The 11,192-nt window shown below is 32.1% G+C and overlaps 2 protein-coding genes, 1 long non-coding RNA gene and 1 other non-coding gene across 8 annotated transcripts in view; 2 read left to right on the plus strand and 2 right to left on the minus strand.

The window, feature by feature from the left end:
- LOC104787597 (microsomal glutathione S-transferase 3) overlaps window positions 1-250 on the plus strand; it is a gene marked incomplete in the record, with an annotated part of 1,998 nt that extends 1,748 nt beyond the window's left edge. The window contains 1 exon segment of the mRNA XM_010513204.2: window positions 1-250. Coding sequence (XP_010511506.1) covers window positions 1-25 — 25 coding nt within the window.
- Window positions 710-791, minus strand: TRNAS-AGA. Its single transcript has one exon. It is a non-coding gene; the product is annotated as a tRNA-Ser (tRNA).
- On the minus strand, window positions 3,489-6,713 carry LOC104787598. Of its 5 annotated transcripts, none has more exons than XR_002038199.1 (7): window positions 5,445-6,713; window positions 5,173-5,347; window positions 4,812-5,001; window positions 4,670-4,716; window positions 4,363-4,553; window positions 4,114-4,212; window positions 3,489-3,707 (listed from the first exon to the last, which is right to left on the minus strand). It is a non-coding gene; the product is annotated as an uncharacterized LOC104787598 (long non-coding RNA). The 5 variants fall into 5 exon arrangements; XR_767990.2 differs by having other exon boundaries at window positions 3,489-3,903; XR_002038201.1 differs by having other exon boundaries at window positions 3,489-4,212; window positions 4,670-4,713.
- LOC104787599 (probable polyamine oxidase 4) overlaps window positions 9,177-11,192 on the plus strand; it is a 4,632-nt gene continuing 2,616 nt past the window's right edge. The window contains exons 1-7 of the mRNA XM_010513206.2: window positions 9,177-9,501; window positions 9,692-9,807; window positions 9,894-9,982; window positions 10,106-10,219; window positions 10,535-10,622; window positions 10,698-10,783; window positions 10,870-10,972. Of these exons, the coding sequence (XP_010511508.1) occupies window positions 9,462-9,501; window positions 9,692-9,807; window positions 9,894-9,982; window positions 10,106-10,219; window positions 10,535-10,622; window positions 10,698-10,783; window positions 10,870-10,972 (636 nt within the window). The 5' untranslated portion in view covers window positions 9,177-9,461. The remainder of the gene's footprint in view (window positions 9,502-9,691; window positions 9,808-9,893; window positions 9,983-10,105; window positions 10,220-10,534; window positions 10,623-10,697; window positions 10,784-10,869; window positions 10,973-11,192) is intronic.

The following is an 11,192-nucleotide window of genomic DNA, read 5'->3' on the forward strand; positions in this document are numbered from 1 at the left end:
TGGTGTCACTCTGATCCGTTCTTGAGCCACCCTTTTGTAACGTTGATGATAGTTTCTCTGGGTTGTTTTAGTCTACATTTGGAACCGGTCTTTGTAAGTTGTCCACAAAATTTGTGTGATAAGAATAATCTTTGGAGTTTTCTCATTTTGTTACTTTTACAAAAACTTTTCAAAGTTGTAATAATAAATCAATGTAGAACAATCTAATTTTCACATCCCTACGGAAATATATGTTGATGAGTTTGGATCATGTTGATATGGCTATAACCAAACTTAGCCCAGAGACTTTTCAGTTCATTTCGGTTCACTTACTTTGGTTCTTTGGTTAATTTTGCTTTTGAAAATGCTGCCCAAATTAATCGACATAAAATTTGGTTCAAATTTGGTTCGTTGTTAATTTCTGTTTTGAAATTCAATACTGAAAGTAACTGGATGATTTGGAGTTTTTGGTTAAATTTTGTTTGGTTATTAACGTAAATTGATATAAATTTTTGCAAAACTGATATAATCCAGTTATTCAAAAAAAATAAATACTACAGTATATATTTCGATTAATCGAGAACCGAACCAACGTAAATCTAACATTTTGCATATCGGTTAAGAAAGTATAACCGAACAGTCAAAATCTTTGTTTGGTTATTATCCTAGCTTTAACGGAACCCATACGACACGTTATCTTTCGTTGTTACCCGAAAAAAAAGGAAAAAAACGTGAACGGCAGGATTCGAACCTGCGCGGGCAAAGCCCACATGATTTCTAGTCATGCCCGATAACCACTCCGGCACATCCACTGTTTTGATCATTAATTCAAGTATTGATGTAATATCAGTATCTATAAACAGCACATTTGGTTTGGGAGTAAGACATAACACGAATACGTGGAAATGAGTCAAAATGACAAAAGTGAGAAATATTTTGTTTTTTGGTTCTTCCTTTACGCAAAACGTGACCAGAAGAAGACAAACTGAGACACCTACATGACTACGTGTAATGATTTCTTCTTTTATTATCAAATTTTGTTTTTCTCTTTTGATAATGACGATCAAATATTAAGGTAATCGACTATTTACGTGTAATGATCAAATATTTTGTTTTTTTGTATACTATTAAGGTAATCGACTCATAAGTCATAGCCGATTTTAGCTAATTCTTTTGAACCCTACAAAAAAATCAAATATCACTATCCTATGGATTTGATTTGCCTTGGCAAAAGATAAACTTTCCTGATTTGTTGTTGCGTTTTGAAGGGTTTATTTTTGCCGACAAGCAAACAAGGATTGGATCGTGTAGAAGTGGTTCAATTGTTAGAATTTATTAATTTGCTAATAAAAAGACACAAAGCCACTTGTGAATAGCCCCACTTATGTCCGTCCACTCTGTTATCTCTTTTCACCACACAACACATATATGACAGATTCTCTTATAGACAACTTTATCCCCCCACCATCACCTAATGATAGATACATTTTTAACAACATTGTGAAGATTTTATAGGTTCCATTCAAAATCAACTGGGATATGATGATTGAAGTAGCTTTTGCTGATCATACTCGAGTGTATTTTCTTTTAATTTGGTTTATTAACCTCAGGGGTCAAATATAATTAGTAGTTACGATGATGTTTAAAACATCATCGTAACTAATAGATATCATGCCTTGATGATTTATTATTAAGTCGTATAAATTAGTTTTTTGGCTGACAAATAAGATTTAAACATTTTATCAACTGATTTTATTTGGCTAGCTCATTGATATTAGACAAACTGTACTGAGACTGTAAATCAAATGGAAATTTTTTTAGAAGGCATACGCTACAAATGATTAACCGAGACAAAGGATATAGTGATTTGTATAAGAAGATATCTAGAAGGTACGTAAATCTATTATAATCATGTGAATGATTTGTAAATATTCTATATGATCTCACTAGTTAGGAAAGTAGGTTAAATGATATTCCTATATATATGTTTGTATATTGTAACGATATTCTTATGAGAGTAAATAATAATTCTTCTATTCCTAAATTCTCATTAATCACCAACATGATATCAGAGCAGGTTTGCTCCCGAGTTTAGATCTAACGATCAAACTCGTTTTATTTTTATTTTATATTATTAAGCAAATTGCTTCTACATTCAAGTTCATCATGAACCTCTGAATCTAAGCTATCGAGCTTCTCTTTGTTCAGATCTACGATCTCTAAATCTAAGCCAAGTGATTCTTCTTTTTATCTTTCTTTTATTTTTTGTTTTAAAAAAAAAAATTGTTTTCATCATTCAAGCTTCTCATGAGCCTCTGAATCCAAGCCAAATGCTTTTTCTTCTTATTTTTTATTTTGTTAAAAAAAAATGTTTTCATCATTCAAGCTTCTTATGAGCCTCTGAATCAAGCCACAATGCTTCTTTAAATTATTAAAAAAAATAAAAAAAAACTCTTATTTTCCAGTTTTCAAGCTATAGATGCTTCTTCAAAATTTTATTTGTTATTTTTCAATTCAGTAAAAAAAACAAAAAAAAAAGTCAAAAATAAAAAAATCGGAAAAAAAAATAGAAAAAAAAATCAAACAAAAATCACCTTAGCTTACAGCCATCTATACAAGATCTGACTTAGTCACCACCAAGACTCGGAAAGCAAGCTTCGATAGTGCTGTTCAAGCACGAGCTCTACCATTCTACTAAGATCAATCTCAAGCCATTAATTCCACATTTGTTTCATTACTACCTTGAGATTGAGGGGACATATAAGAAGATATCTAGAAGATATGTAAATCTATTATAATCATGTGAATGATTTGTAAATATTCTATATGATCTCACTAGTTAGGAAAGTAGGTTAAATGATATTCCTATATATATGTTTGTATATTGTAACGATATTCGTATGAGAGTAAATAATAATTCTTCCATTCCTAAACACTCATTAATCACCAACAATTTGAAAGGGAAAGGGGAGCTCGATTCAAAAAAAAGTTCAGCACAAAGGACACCTGAGAAGCTATTCGAGAGGCAAAATCAAAAGTAAAGTGGAATAAACGCATGTGGTTCTCATACGCTACGTACGCCCAAATACTTTCACTACAACAAATATGTACATTGTTAGTACGAGAGAAACGCTATAATATGTAATTCATAGCTCTTTTACAAACGCTATGTTAGGCCACTGTTATTGTAGGTACCTCACATATGATACCACATAATTCGTATGCTATGGTATAGTATTATACCATAGCAGTTTAGAAATGTTATGTTATCCCGTTTTTTAAATTTTTAAAGATAATGTTATAAGTCATTTTACACGCTATGTTAGGAGTTTTTACTGTAATTATATCATAGCACTAATCGAATGCTATAATATATTTTATTGGATCACAAAATTCATGCTGTTTTATTTATTATTAGAATTTTTTTTTTCAAAATTTATTTAAATATATTTAAATTTTTACATTTCATAAAATAATCAACATACATAACATAAATTACATTAACCAAAATAAGTCTTACATAACAAAGTGTCACCAAGTCTTAAACAAAATAAAACTAACAATAAAACTAACATGACATGTACATGTAACCCAGCCTTTCTTACTTGTTGTAGCAAAGACTCTCTTTTAGCTGCTCACTTAGCGTTTCTTGAAATAGTCCATTGAACAGCTACTAGTTCACTTTGAATGTATGAAAAAGACATGTTAGTTATCCTCTCCATATATATCTGCTCATATGAAACAAAAGAATCGTGAGAAGCCACAATATGCCATTAACCCTATAAGCACATAGCAATCACATAGAGATAAATAAACCATAAATTGTAAGTGTTACCTATACATGAGCGGAAACCTACAAACCTTATTATTCAACGTTACAACATGTTCAAATAGACAACTAACAGATATAGGCAATGTGGGAACCTATACCAAGACATAAACACAAAAACATAATGAAACGGATAAAACAAGCAGAGCAATAAGATATATTCCAAACCTTCACAAGACTACCAAAACTTCCAATAAGATATTCCAACTCACATTATGAACTTGATGTACTCAAATGAAGCATGAGCAACTCCTACTAAGTAGGTCAAGCAATGACTCAGATAAGAAGAAGGAAAAAAATGTTACCATTTACAATTTGTTCCGAGAGAGAGAGAGAGTAAGAGTTGATGTCATGGACAGAGCAAGGTCCTCTGATCCACACTTGCACTGCCTTGCACCATAGCTCTAATTCATCAAAGATACAGAGAGTTAAAAGACAAGAGAGTCATATAAATATAATGAAATATTCTAATGTGTGATTTTTGAAAAAAACCAAGTTCATATTAGAGAGTGAGCAACAAAATACACATAAAAGATCATTGTTACAACAAGAACCTGAACATGAAGAAGAAATGCAGCCAATTCCATTGTCAAAAATGTGAACATCAATGCAAACAGACCAGACCACCTTTCCGGCTAGAACACATAGTGACTCTGTATCTACTGCACGGCTTTCACTGCAACCACCAAAACTTATCGAAATCCTACAGTAGCAATGTCCTATGTGTTTCAAGAAGACGTTGAAGCTGAATTATGGTAAATGAGACGAACAAAAAAACACGATTAGTCAACCAAAACTTATCCATCAATGGCAGAATGCGCCAAAACAAATTGTATTAAGTTCCATAGTTAGAAACGTTACTTTGAGGTTTCCTCTCCTGTAACCTCATTGCCATTCTCAAATACCTTCTATAGTAATACATTGAGAACAAAATTAAACACTCAATTTACCAAACAAAACCAGTAACTAAATAACACAGTCCAACTCAAAACCACAAGTTTACCTTGAATAACTCGTTCGACTTCCTTAGATTACTACTTACTCCAGAATTAGCTTCACCATCTTGTGTTTGTAATTGCTCAGCATCAGCAGCAGCATTGGCGTTTTCATTAGCTTGAATAGAATGCTCAATCTACAAGATCTCTTTCTCCAGATTCGCAAATCTCTCGATTATCGCAGGCGTGTTTACAAATCTACAAAATTAAAGAAACATAATCAGCAACAAGTTCAAAATTGTCTTATCAAGATCTTCTTCCACTCACATACACACCAATAATGCAAACAAAATTGACATAATGAGAATCTGAAATTAGAAATTGTCAACAAAAAAATCGAAGAATCGGGATTCAGGGAATTAAAATTACCGATCAAAAGTGGATTTGGTGAACCAAGGAGAGTGAAAAGAAGGAGGATGAAGAGAGATGGAGTAACCTCCTTTAGAGATCTGATCTCTAGCAAATTGGAGATGAGAGACGAAAGGTTTGAAATTCTAGAAGCTAGCTTATGCTTCTTACTCTCACAGAAGAGCCCAGATCGACTCTTAAAAAACACAATCAAACACAAAATTCAAAACACAATTCAACCACAAAAAGAAGATCAAACAAAGTAAATTGAATCAGAAGTGAGAGAGATAGACCTCGTGCGAGTAGGAGTGAGTTGAAACAAAGCGGAATCGAGTATAGCTCGAGAATCCATGGTGGTGGCTGGCTACGAAGAGAGAAAGGGAGAAACGAGGAAGATGAGGCATAAACCCTAAACTGGAATCGGGCTCCTCACTGAGAGAGCCAATGAGGTGAGAGAGAGACGGGGAAGATGAGGCATAAACCCTAAATCAACCAAAATTTCGATTTAGGGTTTGGGTGAGCTGGGTCGTAGGAATTGGAGATGGATGAGGTGGCTAAGATGGAAGAGGGTGGGAGAGATGGTTCAGCAACAACGGCGGAGTAGATCTGCGAGGAGGATGGAGGGAGAAGAAGATGGTTTCCTCAAGAACTGTTTTTCTTTTGGTCGAAATTTTTCTTTTTTTCATTTTTGTCTCCAAACCAATGTAAAAGAAAGGAAAAATTGTGGCGCTTAAGTTAATATTTTCTAAGTTATGGCGCTTAACTCAATATTTTCGAGCAAATGTTGGCGGAATATGTGATTTGGTTTCTTAGCATTGTTTTAGTGTTATTATAGAACAATCGAAAAAATAATTACTCTATCATAGCAGTTGTGGAAAATGAGCTATCGTCATGTGCTATTAATGTGAATATTTGTTGTAGTGTTTATTCCTAGTCTGGCTTGCAAAAAAATATATCACTTAACAGTGAGAGATAGAATGTTAAATTGGAATGTTGTTGTAGATCCCTCTTGTGTTTTCTGTCATGAACCCCTTGAAAATCGCAGTCATATTTGTTCTTCACTTGTCAATACTCGGAAGAGGTTTGGTTGGGCTAGCTAGTAAGCTTTCTTTAGAAAATTCTCAACAAGTTGGTATTCTTTGATGGAGAAAAGGTGCATCCTCTTTCACCAAAGTTTTGAATTAAAGAAAGAGATCATCAAAGTTACCAACTCTGCTTTTCAATCTCTCTCCAATCATCAATCATCTTTTCAAAATTGTTGTAATTTACTAATTATTTTATGTTATTTGTTTAGCAAATATTGGATTGTGTTCCTGTTAAAATCCAATATTTATAAAGAAAATATCATAGAACAAGCAGTAAATTACAACAATGATGAAAAGATGATTGATGAACGACTGTAGAAAAGAGAGTCAAGAACTTTGATGATCTCTTTTCTTAACTCAAAAGTCGCTCCATAATGTGACGGTTTTTTCTTTTGATTCTCAACGTCCAACAAAAGCCAAACGAACTCTAGCAATGTGGTGCACTCTCATAAACAAAACAAACAAGGGAAGAAGAGAGAAGATGGATTTTTTTATAGAATTGATCGAGAGGAGATGAATCCATGACTTTATAGCCCAAGAGATCAACGTTAGCAGATGATAACTCATCTTAAATGACAAAGTTATGAGAATTTGATTCTCACGACAAAGTCAAAAACGTTTTTGACCTTATACTTGTCATTGATTTTATGTTATGTTACAAAAACTCAATATTTAAGAGAGATATTTTTGATTTAATTAACTAGTTTATTTAATCAAAATTAGTTTAGAAAAATAAAAATATATATTAACATTTTTGAAGTACATTTTATGTTTTAGTCTTATAGTTATACTTAAAAAAAATATTTCCAAATTTTATCTAATTTTCATAAATCTCTTTAGCTAATTCAAACATAAATATATGATATTTCTATATTTATTTCTATTACGCAAAAGAAAAAAATATATGATATTTCTTTTACTTTTATTTGATCATATATTTAAATTATTTTGAATCTTATTATATAAAATATTTACTTAATAAAATTTTATGATTTTTTTCTGCATATGATATGATGTGATTTAAACCTTTTAAAACAAATATATATATTATTCAATTGATGAATAAAAAAATACGTATAAAATGGCCCACGACACTTAAAAAAAATAGGACAATCATTCAGAGTTATACTGTATAAAAAAACCAAAATAATTTCGAGTATGAATAAGCACAAAACTTGATTTATCAGACATTTAAATTTATAATTTATTTATTTTATTTAAAGAATTTAAACTTTTAAAAAGTTAAAATAAAATTAATTTGATACTACCGAGTAAACTTCATTGTTTTTTTATTTTGTTTGTTAGACTAATAGACATCTAATTAAATTAATATTATGTAAAAAAATCAAATGGTTCTGCAGTTAAATCATAAAATTATCAAAATACAATTTTTCGATATTAAACACTAAACAAAACAAACAAAATTAATAAACAAATACAATTTAGAATTTCAAGTTTTTGTAATAAATAACTTGTCTTACAGTATACCGTAGGTTAAAATCTAGTAATTTTATAATCAGTATCGCAAATCTCAAAACCCAAATTCAGCGCATGTGTGTTTGAGTTCCTCTTCTAACTTTCAAAGTAGACATGTTCTCAAGCTCCTCACAAATAAATCTTTAGAAAGATTAGTTCCTCGTGACGAGATACACATTTTAACTCACAGTTTATTCACCATGGTAAGAAAGAAACAATAGAGAAGATATGGAGAAGTTCCAATTTTAAATGATTTATTCAAACAAATAAAGAAAATATATAACAATTCACAAAATTGTCAAATCCCGTTAGATTATTGTCATAAATTCTCTTTACACCTTGCTTAATGTCTATTACACGTGTCAAGCATTGTTGTTGTAGTTTTTTCTTCACAAGTTGGTTAGATTATTTTTAGCATTCTATAATATTACATTTGAGTGCATGCATGGCGGCCAAAGTTTGAGGACCTTACCACTTCATTCTTTCAAAATCAATATCGCAATTATTATTAGTGGCCATCACCGACTGCATTATGAACCCCACATGCTCACATATGTTTCTTCTAATTAATAGTGTATACGGTTGGGAAGGAACTATTCCATTCATATACGACTGTGAGATCTTAAATACCCTAATTACAATTATTAAACAGCTTCTATGCGATTACCAACAAATAAAATAAATCTTCTATGAAAAAAAAAAAGGGTTTAGCTTCTACGTAAGTGGTTAACTATTTATACTTAGCTTTCTCGTAAGTGGTTGTTATCCATTAATACTTAGCTTTCTCGATTACACTAATACAACAACAACCCACATATGGCCTCAAATTTCATTTTGAGAAAATTAACAAATTAAATTCGCCATCATCCAATAAAAGCAATAAACTCACATGTATAGAGTTAGAGCAACCACCCATATAAATATCTCTATTTCACATAAGAGACAAAACCATAAACATCAACATCAAATTAGTAAAACATCATGACTCATGAGTTAGCTGTTTACTATATTAATCACACACAATTGTAATTAAAAAAAATAGCCCATAAGCTTTTTTTTTTTTTTTTTTTTTTTTTTTTNAACTAAAAAAGAGGGCTATTGATCTGTAATCAATTGCTCTACCACTGAGCTATGGACCCAAGATAAAAATAGCCCATAAGCTAAAGTATCTAAAATGGAAAGAACATGTTGACCAGATAACAAAAACAAAAACAAAATAATAGAGACAAAGGGGTAAACACGTCATTACAGTTCCTGACGAAAAAATCTGGAACATAGAGGGGTAAAAACGTCATTTCGTATATCTACTCGTACTATAAAAACCTATTTGCTTTGTGTTTTTTTTTTACTTTGGTAACCGAAACAAACCCTTCTTTTCTTCTTCTTCGTTTCCAGCTTTCTTTTTTTGTTTTCTCTCTCATGTTTCTCGTCTTCTTCTAAAAACTTGCGAAACCAAAAAAAAAAAAAAAAANNNNAAAAAAAAAAAAATGCTCCGATCACGTAATTGTAAGATCTCCGCCGTGAACGACGCTGTTATTGCTAATCGTCTTTCAATCTCTAATCTCAAAGTTTTATTCGTTTTTGAATCCTCGCCATTGAATAACAATAATAATTCGATTAATCGTTTCTCCGATAAGCTTGTCTATTAAGCTTCTCCTCCGATCTCTGCAGATTTTTTTTTTTCCCAATTTTTTCTCCTTAATCTTCATCCCTAATTCGATTCTATTTCGTTCCTCATTGAATCTTTCAATGGATAAGAAAATTTCGTTCCCAGATGATCTTCCTGAAGGTAAAACTTGCAACTGTTGTTTTGTTCTTCTTCAAGATTTCGAGATTATAGGAATTGTTTTTGTATGAGTTTTGGAATCTGGTTTTGAATTTTGTATGAGATTTTTGAAATTTGCAATGAATTGTTGGGAGTGTGAGAATTGTGAATTCTAATATATATAATAAATGTGTGTTTTGGATCTTGAATGTAGGCGCAATCTCTGCGCTAATGCAGAAGCAGAACAATGTGCAGCCTTCTGTTATTGTGATTGGTAGTGGTATATCAGGTCTTGCTGCTGCTAGGAATCTCTCTGAAGCATCTTTTAAGGTAAGTAATGATACTATTAATCATGTTAACTTTTTTTTTAGGTTGTATATTCTCTTTATTGTGATTTATGTTGTTTTGTTGTGTAGGTGATTGTTCTTGAATCACGCGATAGGATTGGTGGTCGTATCCATACGGATTATTCTTTCGGCTGTCCAGTTGATATGGGAGCTTCTTGGTGAGTTGTAGTATTCGACTTCATTGCTGGTTTTGTTTCTTCCTTCTTTCATATCTTTATTGGAGATTCAGATGTCTAGTTTGTATTTATGAGCATTCTAACCCTTTCTCAAACGTGGTTTAGGTTACATGGAGTCTCTGATGAGAACCCCTTGGCTCCCATTATACGCCGTCTAGGGCTGACTTTATACCGAACTAGTGGGGATGACTCCATCTTGTATGATCATGATCTAGAAAGGTAACTCTTTCCTACCTTCACAAGTCTGGTTTTTATATGATAGTTCATGGTGTAGATAGCTCTTGTCTGTGCTAAGATTTACACCAATAGGGTGTTGCTATATCTTATTGTTTTACTTGGCTCGTTCTTAGAACTTGAAAGACACTACATAGTAGATGGAGTTCAATCTGACTTCTGACCTAGCATATATCAAATCTATATTACCAAGTTAGATAATTATATAAAAACTGAATGTACTTGATCAAGCAGGAAAGACTCGTAGAATTATTTTAAAGCATGTCAACATATAAAGAGAATTTGGCTTTCTTTTTTCAGTTATGGACTTTTCGACGCCCATGGGAATAAAATTCCGCCGCAGTTGGTCACTGAAGTTGGAGATGCATTCAAGAGAATTCTCCAAGAGGTGAAGTTCTCTTATTACTATATCCTTTGTCACTAGAGATTGAGAAGTTGACTCAAGCTTACTTGTTGATTTCAGACGGAGAAAATAAGGGATGAAACTACAAATGACATGTCAGTTCTTCAAGGAATATCCATTGTATTGGAAAGAAATCCAGAACTAAGGTACCAATTGCAGTCACATGTGTACAATTTTACTTCTTAAGTTTATACATCTGTTAAATCCTCTGTTATTTTCTTGTATTATCTAGGCTACAAGGTATGGCGTACGAAGTTTTGCAGTGGTACTTATGTAGGATGGAGGCATGGTTTGCTGTAGATGCGAATCTGATATCACTAAAATGTTGGGATCAGGCAAGTGAAACATTCTATGCATATTTGATCTGAGTAGGGTGTCCATATTTAGGTCACAAGCTTTCAAAACGAGTCCCTTCTTGGTTTAGTCATGTTTTATTACCAAAGTGTTTTAGTCTTTTTATTCGCCGAAACAAATAGCTATTTTGGAAACGAGGAAAGCTCAAAATAATTATTTCTTGTGCAGGATGAATGCCTTTCAGGTGGTCATGGTCTAATG

The sequence above is a fragment of the Camelina sativa genome, chromosome 5 (assembly GCF_000633955.1).
Source record: "Camelina sativa cultivar DH55 chromosome 5, Cs, whole genome shotgun sequence".
Taxonomy (NCBI): domain Eukaryota; kingdom Viridiplantae; phylum Streptophyta; class Magnoliopsida; order Brassicales; family Brassicaceae; genus Camelina; species Camelina sativa.